General features: G+C 39.7%; 1 protein-coding gene across 2 annotated transcripts; it reads right to left on the bottom strand.

Moving 5' to 3' along the window:
* Positions 1-15022: 15022 nt before the first annotated feature.
* On the bottom strand, positions 15023-16125 carry LOC148868790 (glycerate dehydrogenase-like). Of its 2 annotated transcripts, XM_088974113.1 has the most exons (4): positions 15847-16125; positions 15652-15734; positions 15395-15535; positions 15023-15118 (listed from the first exon to the last, which is right to left on the bottom strand). In XM_088974113.1, exons 2-4 carry the CDS (start codon positions 15730-15732, stop codon positions 15086-15088), a joined length of 255 nt encoding a protein of 84 aa, XP_088830239.1. In that variant the 5' UTR covers positions 15733-15734; positions 15847-16125; the 3' UTR covers positions 15023-15085. The 2 variants fall into 2 exon arrangements, 1 of the variants encoding a protein (XP_088830239.1); XR_016108352.1 differs by lacking the exon at positions 15652-15734 and having other exon boundaries at positions 15805-16125.
* Between the last annotated feature and the right edge of the window lie 332 nt (positions 16126-16457).

Below are 16457 nucleotides of genomic sequence, written 5' to 3'. Positions count from 1 at the left end.
GGTAAAAAATTATTGAATCGGTCAATAAATTCATTGACTTAGATGGTTGAACCATTGACTCGTTGATCCGTTCAATGGTTTTTGACCATTTTTATTTTATTTTTAAATTTTATTGTCAAAATAGGCCATCTATTCAAACCGAATGATCGAACCATCAACTCAAAAACCAATGACCAGAACGATTCCATTTTTGAATTATTTTTTAAAACCATGGGTGGAAGCGTGAACTAGTAAATCGGACATGCCAGAGGAGAACTACAGTGGCCCACTACCACTCACTCGATGCACCAAAGAAATAGTGAGTGTTCAAGGCCAAACCCAAATCCAAGCCTTCCAAATTCCTATTATTCAGCAAACAATTTATTTTTAAGGTGATGTTTGAGATTGATGATAATTTCTTGAAAATCACTATCAAGTTAAATTCACGTTAGAGTTCAAGAAATCGGCGTTCATATTTCTGTTGGATTGACTTGGTGATTTTTAGGAAATTGATGACATGACTTAACATCACCTAAAAAAATCACCAAAATTGATTCTCATATTCTTCTGATGATGACATTACATCCAACATGATACTGAGTAATAGCTCTAATATAAAAATAATTGGCTCTTGATTAGACATGTTCATGACCGGGTAGCTCGACCCAGTAGCGATAGGGCTTGGACATATTATTAGGCCCATGGGCCCGAGCTCAGGCCCTATTATCTAAGCCTGACCTGACTTTGGGCCAGGTTTAGGATTTCATAAAGAAATCTGGCCCGACAATATTTTATATAATAAAAATATTAATAATATATATTATTAAAAATATAATATTTCTAAACCTACTCCAAAATTTCATTCAAATTCATCCTATTTTGTTTCAACTTCGAGTGAACTAATCCCCTTCATAGTGGCAACAATAGTTCTTATATAATCTACCACTGTTTTTAAAACCGGATTGGACCGGATGGTCGGACCAGAAAATTAAGAATCGGTCACCGGTTTCGTTTTTCTCCAAAACCGTTGATTTTGGTCAACAAACCACTAAATCGGACGGTTAACCGTTTGAACCATTCGAACGGTTTTGATCGTTTTCCATTTAATTTTTTTTTGTAAAATGGGCCAGCCGTTTGGGTCGAATGGTCAAACTATTCGAACCGATGACCGGTCCCCTGACCGGTTCAGTCACCAGTTCATTTTAAAAAACCATGTAATATATACTCAAGCAACAATTCGATGACCAGCGAGACAATGACATCTCTGCAAGTTCCATCCTCGTCGCGACAAGCTAGCGATTAGGCCCCATTTCTTCGAGCTCTGCTCTGCTCCAAACACTCCCAAGTCCCAACATCAGATTGATGGCATCTACAATACAACGACATTAGGTCTCTCTCTCTCTCTCTCTCTCTCTCTCTCTCTCCCTCCGATTCGCTAACCCTACGGTGAACTCAAATCTGCAACTGCAATGTCAGGCTTCAGGCTTGGACCTCGGGCTTTTATGAAGGCTGGGCATGCACTTAAGATATAGCCCCAATGGTCGGGTCGGGCTCATGCTCGGACCTCAATATAGTGCATTGATAACCAGTGAAATCCTGATTCAAGTCCAGCCCGGCCCAACCCATGAACAGATCTACCCTTGAGAATCAGTACCAAATAGACTCAAAACGGGCTGGTTTATAAAAAATCCCTTACAAAGCAGAAATAATATCAAATAACAAAATTTACCACTTTTATAAATGATAAGGAAAAATCATCACCGATGCCGAACATTAACTTCAGTGGAAGTCTTATTATGTATTGTTGTGGCTCACATTGAATTAGATGAAGTGACGTCGTCGTGGCCACATGGGGGCGCAAAGGCCATGATTTAAGATTTCAGCCAGCAAAAATGAACTCTGTTTTTTTATTTAATTTCCGCAATTAGAGTGTGGATTCGTCAACAAGGCTCGAGAGAACATCATGATTTGGCGCTTTAATGATATTGTGACACATGGCACTTCAGAACAAATAGGTGATACTCGGAAGCACTTTGGCAATAATTTGTCTTATCCAAGTTAATGGTGTCCCACCTGGTGGCCCAGGCGTGACCTGGCAGCCTAGTTCAGGCACGACCTAGCGGCCTGGCATCCTGGCCTAGGCGTGACCTGGCGGCCTGGCACAGGCGCGGCTCGGTACAGGCACGACTTGGCACAGGCACAAGCTGGCAACCTGTCCCAGGCACCGACCTGGCGATTTGCAAGACGTGCTCGCCGACGAATTCGGCATGCATATCCTAACACGCCGACGATCTTTGAAAGTTAGCCCACGTGTCGAACAATCTGGAGGGTGGTGAACGTGCATGGCGGTTACCTCCAGGAATCTTGAACCACTTTGACAACCTCACAAAAATCTCGGATATGGTGCATGAAGCCATGCCAAACAATGCCTATATAAAGGCACCAACCCCAAAAGCAAGGGGGCAAGCAAGCAAGTGAGAAAATTCTAACTCTCATACTTTGTGATTTTTATTTCGTAGTCTACTATGAGAGTACCGACTTAAACATCAGAGCGACCTCGCCGGGTTAGCCACCCCAGGTCCTCTAACATTTGGTCCCTTGTAGGACTCTAAAGAGCATCGAAGCTCATCAATTCAGCTCGACACTTGGTCAGCCCAGCACCTCACAAGCAGCTCGGCACCTCATAGGTAGCCCTGCACCTGGTCAACCCAGCGCCTCACAGGCAGCTCGGCACCTGGTCAGCCCAGCACCTCACAGGCAGTTCGACACCTCATAGGCAGCCCTGCACCTGGTCAATTCGACACCTTACAGGAGCTCGACACCTAGGAAGCTTGACACCTCACAAGCAGTTCGGCACCTCACAGGAAGCTTGGCACCTCACAGGCAGTTCAGCACCTCACAGGTAGCTCGGCACCTCACATGTAGCTTGGCACCTCACAGGCAGTTAGGCAGCCAAAGTTCTCCACTTCGGCCTGAATCATCGGCCACTTGGAAACAGACCGAATGACGAGGTACTTAGCCAAAAAATTAATACTTAACCAAAAGTTGATCCATCAATTGGCGTCGTCTGTGGGAGACACAATAAAAAGCTAAGTTCTCATCCTCTGAAAGGCTAAGTCCTCTTCTTCCAAAAAGCAAAATTCTCAACTTTTAGAAACTAAAAGCTTTCACTTTCTAGTTTTCATTTTTTATGAATTCAAAGACTATGTAGGAAGTTGATGGCTAACAGACTAAGCAGCTCTACCAACTTTATTTCAACTCGGATAAAGCCTCATCAGTCCTCTTCGCAAGGTACCCTCTACAAAGATGAGCTCTTCATGGCTTCCGCGGGAGTAGGCGGCCAACAAATTGCATGGACGCCCCTACCGGTTGAGCCTTTCAAGGCTCCTGTGCGAGCTAGTGACCTAAAGTCAGTAGTACTGCCCTCGTAGGTCGAGCTCCCAGCAGCTTCTTGTAGGAGTGGGTAACCAACGTCACTAACGAGGCTGATGCAGCGCAGTCGTAACTCTAAGGAGCCGACTTGGCGCGGCCTGGCACAAGCACTGCCCGACGGCCTGGCCCTGGCGTGACCTAGCAGCCTGGCACAGGCGTGGCATGGGGCCTGGCCTTGGCGCGACCTGGCGGCCTGGCCCTGGCATGACCTGGCGGCTTGGCCCAGGCATCGACCTGGCGGCCTAGCCCAGGCACGAACTGGCGAACTAATAAAAGACCTCGGCACTACAAGTCCTAGTCGCCTCCTCAGCATGGGCATACAAGTCCTAGTCGCCTCTTCGACATGGGCAAAATCAAAGATCAAGTAGAGTGGACTACAAGTCGCTACCAGAGCCTAAGGGCTAAAATACCACATAAGACCCAGTCATCTCTTCAGCATGGGCAAGATCAAGGAGAGTGGGGTACGACTCGCTTCCAGAGCCTAAGGAATTGAAATGATGCTTACTAGCTCATCGAATTATTCATTCCGGACCAAAAGGAGAAATCTAATCCCTTCGCCGAGTTACTTTCAGCTCGGGAGTGGGGGGGGGCAAATGATGACGGCGGATTTGACCCACCAATGATATTGTGACACATGGCACCTCGAAACAAATAGGTAATACCTGGAACCACTTTGGCAACAACTTGCCTTAGCCAAGTTAATGGTGTCCCACCTGGCGGCCCAGGCGTGACTTGTCCGCCTGGCCCTGGCACAGGCATGGCCTGGCGGCCTGGCCCTGGCGCGACCTGGTAGACTGACCCAAGTGCGACCTAGCCCTGGCGCGACCTGGCAGTCTAGCTCAGGCACGACCTGGCGGCCTGGCCCAGGCGTGACCTGGCATCATGGCACAGGCACGACTTGGCGGCTTGGCACAGGCACCGACGTGGGGGCCTAGCACAGGCACGACCTGGCACAAGCACGAGCTGGCAACCTGGCCCAGGCACCGACCTGGCGACTTGCAAGACGTGCTCGCCGACGAATTCAACATGCATATCCTAACATGCCCACGATCTTTGAAAGTTGGCCCACGTGCTAAACGGTTTGGAGGGTGGTCAACATGCATGGTGGTTACCTCCAGGAATCTCAAACCACTTAGACGATCTCGCAGAAATCTCGGATATGGTGCATGAAGCCCACGCCAAACAATGCCTATATAAAGGCATCAACCCCAGAAGCAAGGGGGGCAAGCAAGCAAGTAAGAAAATTCTACCTCTCATACTTTGTGATTTTTAGCTACTATGAGAGTATTGACTTAAGCATCAGAGCTACCTCGTCGGGTTAGTCACCCCGGGTCCTCTGACATTTGGTCCCTTGTAGGTTTCTAAAGAGCAACGAAGCTCATCAATTCAGCTCGCCACCAGGCAGCTCGGCACCTGGTCAACCCAGTACCTCACAGGCAGCTCGGCACCTCATAGGCAGCCCTGCACTTGGTCAACCCGATGCCTCACACGCAGCTCACCACCTGGTCAACCCAGCACCTCACAGGCAGTTTGGCACCTCACAAGCAGTTAGGGGGGGCATCCACAAGAAAGATGAAGCCTTTTGCAATTGCCCTGAGTACTGTATGGGTCTATAGTCGGCACCATGTTGCTCGGAGATTTTCTAGTTTGCCTCTGCAAGAGCGGCCGTAAGAAGGGAAGAATCAAACCGCGCAAGATTGCCAGAAGTGAAGGTCGTAGGCCTTCGGTTCACAATGCTTCTCATGATGTAGAACAACAAGTAGCAGGTACTAAACACAGGAGAACCAAGGATGGTGGCAAGGCCATTTTGTTGGGTGCGGGCGGTACTGCGGCAGCTGCTACTGATGTTGTCTGCATCTCTAAAAATGGTGCCGAGGATAAAGGGGATGGCTTTCATGATATTGTCGGTCATCTTGGTGAAGCTGCTACCCAGCATCATGATAGTGGTGGTCACGGTGGAGACGAAAATGAAGGCGGTACTGTTCATCACGGTGCTGCTGTTATTGGGGGCCACGGTGGTGATGGTGGTGATGGCGGCAGCTGAATTTCTTTTCATTTTGCGCTTTCTTGATCATATTTGCGTTGTTGTTTGGTACTTCGACTATTGGGGTACATCTGTGTTTTGGTTCTCTTATTTCCATCATCACTGTGCTTCCCTCTTTTTTTTTCTCTTTCAACGAGGCTGATAGGTCGTTACAGAGCAAATAGTTGCAGTTAGAGGCCTCTAACTTGCCTGGTATTCAATAGAGGAAATCTATCATCATGTAAGGATTGGCGGATTCTTCCTTGAACCGATCATACTTAATTTTCATATGCATATTATTAGTGAGGACATTCGTTCAACTATGTAATTAATTAGCACAATAACAGCAGAAGTCATCACCTAGTTTTCTGCGCTGATAGGGTTATTAGGATGAAAATCTGCCCCGGGGCATTTGAACGCTGCCTCTCCATAACTTTACAATATTCTCTCCGGCAACCAAATAAGACTGGACAAGACTGTAATTCTCATATCCTTGAACTTTAATTTAGATGAATTGTTATTGGGTAGTGTAATTAAATGACAGAATGTAACCTATAAACGTTATCAGTTTATCCGAGTTTTGTTTTCAAATCCAATCCGATTAAGATGATCCAAAACTCAATACATTTATAATTGGAATCCATGTTGATCAACTCAATCTCATCTGATAAAGTAATGCTAAAACGTTTATTGTTATCCTTATATAGGCATTTATTAGTAAAGTTCATTCAAATGTTGTATATTTACTAAAATTATTGATTCGGTTCTCATACAAGTTATTTTTAAATCATTTTATTCATGATATACAATATAAAATTTATTTTTAGCCTATTTTCTTAACAACATATAATTATTGGATAGTTTTTAACTTAATTTATTAATGGTATGCAATATATAAATATGATTCAAGCCTGATCAAAATCCACCGGATAAAATTTAATTAGAATTTAAACATTAACAAATGAATCTAGACATATCCAATTTCATATGATTCATTTTGTGGGGTGCACATCATTTTTTATAGTAAAACAAAAACTTATAAAAAAAAAGAAAAAGGAGGATAGAAAAAGGCTCAACTATAAACTTGGGCCCAGACGAAGCACCCTAAGCTAAACTTTTGCCAACCAAAGACGGGACACAAAAATGTGGGGTGGGTTGGCTACCCACCCCACTAAACATTAACAAAAGTGCAAAAGGACAAGCCCAACCCAAAACGAACCCAGAAAAGTGAGTATGAAATCACGTCTGACCCAAAACTACACACGAGAGAAATACTCAGGATCTGCTACTTACTACGGAGGTGTTTGGAACGTGGCCGTTTAAAAAAAACGGCGTTACGTTGATTCATATAGACATTTCAACAAACGCCCATGTATTTCATTGTTTGGTTCAGACATTTATTAAAAAACCGGGCATGCTTCATAAATTTAACGTGTTTCATGTATTAGTGAACCGTTGCCCTCAATGATTAACTGAGCTGGCAAAAAATGGCTCTTACTTAGCACTTATGTGTAATCTGAGTTGGCACTAGTGGAAATGTTCCGGTGCTTCTCGGCCCACCGGAACATTAACCCAATAAATGGTAGGGTTAGAATGAAAATCGTCTTCTTTCTTTCTTCTTGCCGCAGAACATCACAGAGCCTCTGTAACTTCTGCTCGCCGAAAGTATCTTCGCCACTGCCGTCGCTGGAAGAGGTTTGTTTGTATGCTCTTTTTTTCTCTGTGTAAGCTCGTTTTTCTCTGTAAAATCGTCTTCCTTTCCTTCTCTGTAAACCAGATGAGTAATTTGGTAGAATCATGAAGTTTGCTTTCCTTCTCGTTTTGATAGAACAGAAATGTTTTCCTTTCCTTCTCTGTGTAAGCTAGTTTTTCTCTGTAAAATCTTTTTCCTTTCCTTCTCTGTAAACCAGATGAGTAAACGAGCTTACACAGAAAAGTTTGCTTTCCTTCTCTGTGAACCAGATGGGTCATCAGTTTTAATTTGTACATAAAGTTTAACAGAGTCTATCCTTACATCACTCTGGTTCAAATCATTGAAAGAGCTACTTGGGGTGGAGCAAGAGCCATCATGGAAGGGGCTTGAGTAACAAAATCAAATTAACATTGTAACATCAGAAAGTCTAGAATTACAGAAGATAGATATAGGTCTTGTGATCATTCTATAATTTGTTTTCGTTCATGGTGAGCACAATGTCTTAATAAAGGATTAACTAATAATTTCATAAAGATGATATTTTTAGTGAACCTACCAGCTAAAACAATTGTCAAATTTTTTCTAGGATAATGACACATTATTCATGCTGATGTTGTTGATTTATTCCAACAATATTTTTAACTGTTAGATTTAAATTTTTAGGCCAGATATTATAACACAATCATCCAATTAATTTGAACCATTTGATAAGCATCCTTATATAATTTGGTATGATATTAGCATGCATCATCTTACAGGGTAATGTGTGCATATACATGAAAAACGAACAGCATAGTATTGCACACTGCCTACATGGAAGAAACGCTACCAAACAAAAATAAAGCGTTTTTTCACAAAAAACGGGTCTTGGAAGCATGGGCATTCTTTTTGTGAAAATCGCTCCAACAAATGCCCACACTTCCGAATACATAGTAAATGTCCCCACTTCCCACATCTCTACCCATGCACAGAACAGCGCCACTGTGTATTGGAAATATCTCCCAATGAATGAAAAGGGAGATATTCCTGAGACCAAATCTACTCCTTGCACATGGCGTCTCACACTGACCTCACAGGCACATCCCACAGTGCATTGGGAACATCTCACATAGTGCTTATGTGTTATTATTTGTGGAAGATGTTCCCAATGCACGGTGTGGTGTGCCTTATGAGGTTGTTGTGAGGTGCCCTGTTGAGTAGTAGATCCCACCTCAATATTCTTAATGCACAGCTGTTATCTCCCGTGGGTAGAAATGTGTGACAACTTGTGGATAGCAGATCCGAGCATGGTGAAAAACATTACAACCTGTTAAGTTGTTTTTCTACCTCTACCACACTTACCTCAATCTCTCGTGATTTTGGTGCCTCTTTTGGTTCTCCCTACATAGAAGTCACCAAGGAAATCTTGCAATTTCTTGGTCTTCCAAGTCCCAGGTTGCCACCAACACTGAACGTAGAAATTAGAATCACCATCAGCATCACTTGAGATAACTTCTGTATGATCAGCAGAAGAGTGATTGTCAATGCTAGAACTAATTTTTCTGCCCATCACACACCCTTTATTCTTAAAGATAATATGCCAAGAGTCTTGATTTTGCTCCGGCATGGGGTACAGCCTTTCCATCTCCAAAAGAAAGCCTTCAAGCTTCCTCTTCCCCACCCAACAGGCCAATAAACCCAATGATTGCTTATCTCCACACCAGAATCTACCCTTTGCTCCAACATAGAAGGGCTAAGAGGTGGGGTCAGATTGGGCCTGCTGAGGATCTTTAGATTATAAGAATGGGTATTTTGGGCCCTTTCTCTCCTCGGCCCAATTGTTTCCAGTAGAACAGTCTTGAATCCTAATAAGTTTTAGGTTTACAAAACAAAAGAAAAGTGAGAGAAATGATAGAAAATAGAAGAAAAACAGGAGAACACAAATGGTTGAAAGGAGGGACAGATTCTAACAGATTTGCCGCCGCCACTTTCTTATTATTTATAGGTTATGTTTAGTACATAATGGAAATGATACATCTGCCCTTAGTACTTACATAATAAATAAAGTAAATAAAAGTTGAAATAAATAACAACTGAATTAACAAACTAACTCAAACTGACACTATTATTACTGGAGCAAATAACTACACATGCTGTCTTACGAACACAGTGGGGACCACTGCAGTGGGGCCCACATCTGTGTTCTCTACACTTCCTTTAAACTTTCACAACTATGAAAAGAGGAACCACAAATTGGACTTGGGAAACAGCTCCACTAGACTTCTCCTGGGGAGCAGCCAACTGATCAAATGGGCTCAATCACCACTATAAAGGGAAAGGGCCAACTCCATGTGCCCCTCTCCACGTCTATCTCAGGGGTGTCAATTGGACTGGATTTGGTCCAATCAATCCTATCCAGTCTAATGTCAGCCCATTACAAACGGACCCCCAATGAGCATTTTGGACCATTTTGAATCGCTCCAATTCAATGTCTAGACCGTCTAATTTGTTCAAATATATTTTAATTTAAATTGATTCTAACCCAAACCCGGTCCGTTGACACATATTCTATCAATGGACCAGATATTAGCTCAATACAATTTAATAAACACTTTAGACCATTAAGTTTGGACTGGTCCAATTCAATCTGTCTTATTGGTCCATCAATCTGTCCAAATTTTGGTTTGGATGAGGTTCAATCCAAAAGTGGTCCATTGACAGCCCATATTTTGTTGAGGTCCAATCCATTGGCCGTGCTAGGCTCAACCCATATTTTGTTGGGCTGTGACAGGTTGCCAGCCCATTGGAGGAAAGAGGATAGGTGTATTTGGAGGTAAGGTATAGGTGCACACTTCATACGGCATTGGGAGCAAGAGCATAGGAGTATCAGCTAAAAAGTTAATACTCCTTTTAAAATGTTGACACAATCCTATTAAAATGTTGAGGTGCCTTCTTAACATCCACCATGAAAAGTGATTGTACCTATATATATACTAAAAGGCAATGTGCCAAGCTATTACTTTCCCCCTCCCATTTCTTTTTGGCATTTATCTATTTTCTCCATTTTTTGTAATTTTCTATTTTATTTTGTTTTAAAAATAAAAAAAGTAATCATTGTATATTTGATTAGGTCAATAAAATTGTACACTATTATAGAGAGAGGTCTTTGGGTTTTTCAAGGCCTCTTATTTTAATGCATGCTATTATTATATTTAAAAATGACATTTAAGAGAGAGAATGAGAGAGAGAGTAGAAATACAACATAATAAAGTAAAATATTAATGTCAAATAATATAAATAGGTTGGGGCTAAACAGTCAAACATAAAACAACAAAAATAAAAATATTAATTTAAAAATCCATTAAACTTTTATTTACAATGGGTCCATTAAGACCTATTTTTGAGACATGTTTCCCATAAACGGGTTGACATATAATTGTTTTAAAACAGATTCACTAAGACACGTATGCTATAATAATAATAATAATTTATTAAATAAATAAATAATAATTATTTAAGTATAATCATAATAATAAATTATTATTATTATAAATATATTGATAATAAAAAACTAATTTATTTAATAATAATAAATAAGAGTAATAATAGTAATAATAATACATAATAATAAACAATGATAATAATAGTTATTAAATTAAATAATAATAATAAAATATTAATTTAAGTAATAATAATAATATTTTATTTTAAATAATAGATTGCATTTGTTTTGGTCATTCTTATAATATATAGTTTATTTTAGTTTTTGGTAATGTGATTAAACCATTGTTTTGATTCTTTCAATTTGTTTATATGTCTTGATTGTTTCTTTCGTGATTAACAAAACTCATGCATCACATGGGTCCCCGCTAGTTATTTAATAGGACCCAAACTTTTCTCAAGATTAATGGCTAGCTCGAATATTCTGGAAGCAAATTACATGGCAACAGCATACCATAGTCTTACCTTTTTTGCACACTTTTTGCTAGATTCATCCATTACCCACAAGTTGTTCCCACATCCCTACCCACTAAACATTACGGTTGTGAATTAAGAATATCTCTTTATCATTTATGGGGAGATGTTCCCAATACCGGTAGTGGTCTTATTTGGGTAGGGATGACCGGATGTGAGAACAGTTTATGGGTAACTAATCCAGAGTGATTAAATAGTCTGGAGTGATTTTTGCTTTCAATAGATCCCATCTCATCAACGAAATGGGATCTGCTCCTCACAGAACGTGCCTCACACCGACCCCACTGCCACATCACACCCAAGGTTCAAAGATGTGATACGATACGCCCCGTATCGAGCATATAGTATCGTATCTTTGAAAAACATATACATGTTACGCATGAAAATCGGACGTATCATCTTTTTTATGTGTATCGGGCTTGTATCAGACCGTATCGGGGGTGTATCAGAGCGTATCGGTAGCGCATCAACAAAAAAGAAACGACAAAAAACTGGAAAAAAAATAAAAGGGAAAAGCAAGCTTCTTTTCCCCGAAATAATCCTTCTTTCACCCCCAAACATCTCTAAAACTCCAAACCTCATTCCTAGAGTGCTAGATTTGCAAAAAATTGCAAGAAACAAGTGTGAATTGTTATTTTTTTTTTATTTTGAAAAAAAATATATGGAAAAAATAGGTTGGCGTTTTCAATTTTTATAATATCTTGTGATTTCTTTTTTTTTTCTTGAATGTTTACATTTATGTTGATCTACATTTCTTACATTCTAAATCATATTTTTTTGTATTATTAATAAATTTATGGAAATTTCATGAAGATATTTGGGGAAAATATAAATTAATAAAAAAATTGAAAATATAATTTTTCTCTGCCTATAATTACTAAATATATTTTAGATCTATGGATTTATCTATCATATCCATAAAGCAATTGAAATTTCTTCTTTAGTTTTTTTTTTATTTTTAGAATTAAAAACTAAATAATAATTAATTATATTTTAATATGTGATCACAAAAAATTGAATATATTTTAATTATGTGGATGATCTATCATATCCACAAACCAATTGAAATTTCTTATTTAATAATTATTTTTTATTTTTATATTTTTAGAATAAAAAAAATAATTAATTAATTTTATTTTATCATTTGATCACAATGATTGAATATACTATAATTCTATGGATGATCTATCATATTCACAAAGCAATTGAATTTTTTCTTTAATAACTATTTTTTGAATATATTATATAATGTTTATTTATTTTTTATAATTTTTGGAAATAAATAATAAATAATTATTATTATATTTTCACTTAGAAGTTGTGCCAATGCATGTTTTGTGGTTGAATAGGAGAGTTGGGTTTTTCCCATCACATAAAACGTTAAAACTTAAGAATTATAATTATAAATTATAGTTAAGCATATGTTAATGAAATTATAATTAGTTACAATATATTTCTTCATAAAATCATTAAAGTATATTAATTTAATTATATACATCTCATTAAGGCCTTATATTTAGTGTTATTGATGTATTTTTATGATTTATTAAAGTATTTATAGTGTTTCCAAGCGTATCTATATGTATCTTAGTTTTTCTCCGATACGTATGCGTATCCAAGGCATATCTTGATACGTCTCTTAAAATTTCATTTTCGATACACTTAGTGTTTATGATACTTTGAGCCATGATCACACCTTGTATTGAGAACATCTCCCCATGAATAATAAATAGGGTAAGTTACAAAGACCCCCCTATACTTTAATTTGCAACAAAGCCCCCCCTAAACTTTGGTTGTTAGACAAAGACCCCTCCCCCCTTCATTAGAATTTTGTCAGTTATCTTCGAAAAAGATTCTCATCTAATAGTTTAAAGTTTTTTAAATGCCCAAACTACCATTTTCTAACTAACTAACTAACTAACATCTTAGTGCTTACTAGATCTGCCTCCTTATCTTTCTTTTATCTTCACCGGAAACCCACACCTTTCATTTTCAAAGATAAATATGACAAAAAATTGACTCACAACCTTTCTCCATCGTCGGTACAACCCGGAACCACCGTAGAATACCAGCCACCACCTGCTTCATGTTCTAAAATGGCATGTCCTTCCCTAAGCATATCATGGGTCTCGCTTGGAACACCAGGTAGGTGTACTGATCCCTCCCCACAAAGCTCCATTTTCCAATGACTGTCCTTTTCTAACCAACGCTTTGGCTTGAAACACGGCCAGTCTGAACCCCCACAAAGCCTCCATCCTTTCAAACTTGTCCAACTAGACTCCCCTCTCCCACAAAAAAAAAAAGGAAAATTCCCAATCAGTACCCTATACTTTGGCTTAAGTGACAATTTGGTCCCTGAACTTTAAAATGCGACAATCCCAAAGTTTCAATATGACACAATCCAATACTCAAACTTTCAAAATGTGACAATCCAGTACCTGTCGTTAACCAATCCGTTAATCAGCCGTTAAGTGACATTTGAAAAATAAAAAATGCCTTTTTAATGCCATCTAATTCTCTTTATAAACCATTCAAACATTGACAAAAAACTGAACAGTCCCAAATCCTAGCCTTTTCTATTCAAAAAAGTCGGTGATTGTTTAGAAGAATCAAGATTTTGGGACTGTTCATTTTATTATTAATATTTGGATGGTTGTGAAAGAGAATTAGATGACACTTTTTAACTTTTTAAATGTCATTTAACGACTGATTAACAGACTAGTTGACGGCAGGTATTGGATTGTCACATTTTGAAAGTTTGGATTCTAGATTGTCGCATTTTAAAGTTAAAAAAACCAAATTGTCACTCGAGCCAAAGTACAGAATACTGATGGAGAGTTTTCCCAAAGGGTCGCATCTTCATTGGTCATGTCAGAAGCCAGTTATGGCAGATCAGGGTGAAAGTATGATGGATCAGGAAGAAGTTGTCAGTAGCGCCAAATTGAGACTTGAAGAAGAGAAATCGGGGAAGGACACCAAGGTCAATACAAAAGAAGAAGGGTGGTTTTCATCAATGTTCCAGTATTGCAGGGAAGGTAAATTTAGAGAAATCGGACTAATTAGAACCAGCTTAGTTTGAAAGCTCTCAAGGACAGGCTCATGACCAAGAACGTGGCTAAGGAAATAGCTAAGAAGCTTTGTGAATCCGTAGTTGAAGGTAAAAAGTGAGCTTCATTTACAAGGATATCTTCAACTGTTCAGACAACAATGGAAGAAGCTTTGGTTCGAAGCTATCCTGGAGGCTACCCGCAATGATTCAGGTGTGATTTGTTGATACTGCTGGTTGTATGCAGGATAATGAACCATTGATGAGAGCACTGTCAAAGCTCATAATTCAGATTTGGTCTTGTTGGAGAAGCAGTGGTCGGAAATGGTGCTATTAATCAACTATCAAAATTAATTTAATCAGGAAATGGCAGACGTTTCTACATCGTCAAATGCAAGGTTAATTGATGGAATCCTGCTCACGAAGTTTGACACCATTGATGATAAGGTTGGAGCTGCACTTTCCAATTTCCATGGTTTACATCTCAGGGGCACCGGTGATGTTTGTCGGTTGTGGTTAGTCCTATACAGACCTCAACAAGCTTGATATCAAATCCATTGTGAAGACCCTCCTCAATGTAGTCAGCAACTATTAATTTCAGCACTACTTTTTGTTGAAATTTGAAATTCCACGTCATAAACTTTGTTATTGTTGTGGCAATGAATTTCTCTCAATGTTTTATGTAGTCCCCGCTCGGTACCAGCCTTTCACAAGTTGCATTTAGGGTTGTACATGGATCGGATTGGGTCGGTTTATTGGGGTTTTCCCAATCGACCCAACCTAGTCGTTGAGGTGGAAATTAAAACCGACCCACTGATAGGCAAAATCGACCTGATCGGTTTGAGTCGGATTGGATCAATTTGAGTCGGTTTCAGTTTTTATCTGTAGTCAAACCTTATTTTTGAAACTTGAGGTGGAAGTTGTTGTTAGCTCGGTTTCGGTTTTCATCAGCACAGAGCTAGCAGTCTGCTGTTGTCTCTGTAAGTACACCCTAGCAAATAGACAAGAGGGGTGATCCAAAGGTTCAGAATTTATTGTTCATTTCAAGTATACAAATCAATATATCTCCCAAAAAGAAACAAAGGCTTGGTTCTTCAAACTACTAGATATTGAATCTGAGAGAGCAGCCATGCAAGTTCAACAAATCTGTATGAACATGCTTCTGCTGAGACTTTAAACTGAATTTTATGAATCTAGTATGCAGTTATCTTATAAACCTTCCGAGTTCCGACTAAAGTAGAAGGGAATTAAATTAAGAAAAACTTACAGGAGTGTTGCCAACGGCAACTCCATACTTAGTGGCTGCATTAACGTCGACGTTGTTGTAGCCAACAGCCATGTTACTGAAAGCTCTCCCGCCTGCTCTGCTAAGTCCAGAGAATAACACCTCTCCCCTGTCTTCTGTCAACTGAAACCAAAACCAATAAACAGAAGAATCGAATAATTTAAACCTAAAAAGAATTCATAAAAACCCCTCCTCTTCTGTCGATACAAAGGACTTAGAAAACAAAAAAGGAAACTAACATGCCCGATCACACCGTCGCACTTGTCACCTATGAGAGCGAGAATGTCATCCACAGACAAGATGGTTTTCCTCTGGTGCATATCTTTAGAAGCAATAACATAAATAGATTAGAAGTCGCATCGGAAAATAATAGATGGATTGATGAAATTTACCGATCCGAGTCATCCGACACGAAGAGGAAGTAGATTTCTTACTTCCACCCGACAATCCTGATCGGTCAAGAGACGAATCCACCGGGTCCCAAGCATGGGCTTGGTGCTGACGACTCTGTATTTTCCATTTGGGTTCCAAACCTCGATAGAAACTGGCGTCGCCATGAAAAGCTCGGTTTCAGTACTGGAGAGTGGGACTGGGAGCACTGAGAAAGTGAGAAGCTGCTACTGGCTAAGGAACCAAGCTATTTCAAACTTCATTTCTCAAAAGTAATCTCGACTCTATGCGCTACGGGCTACCGAGACAAGTTGAAAGACGGGATTTTGTGATACATACAAGCAGTGGTAGAAGAGAGTTCATGGCAGAAGTAAAAAACCAAGTAGTCTTTTTGTCGTTATTTTGATGATCACTGTTGAGTCATGTCTGAGAGAAATTTAATAAGATAGCTCGTGCTGATGAACGATAAATCTCGGTCGGTTTCGGGTCGGTTTTGGTTTTTACACAAGGAAACTGAAACCAACCCGATATTTTGGTTTATAAATTTGTCTAACCCGAAATTAACCGCTGTTAATGAAAATATCGGTCGATTCGGGTTGAATTGGTCCGGATTGATCGATTTAGTCAAATTGGGCCTTCTTACCCAAATTGCATT

Source organism: Nelumbo lutea, chromosome 2 (assembly GCF_056320005.1).
Source record: "Nelumbo lutea isolate HS-2025 chromosome 2, American lotus-T2T, whole genome shotgun sequence".
NCBI classification, from domain to species: Eukaryota; Viridiplantae; Streptophyta; class Magnoliopsida; order Proteales; family Nelumbonaceae; genus Nelumbo; species Nelumbo lutea.
The sequence above is the reverse complement of the archived record's forward strand: the minus strand, read 5'-3'. Positions and strand labels throughout refer to the sequence as shown.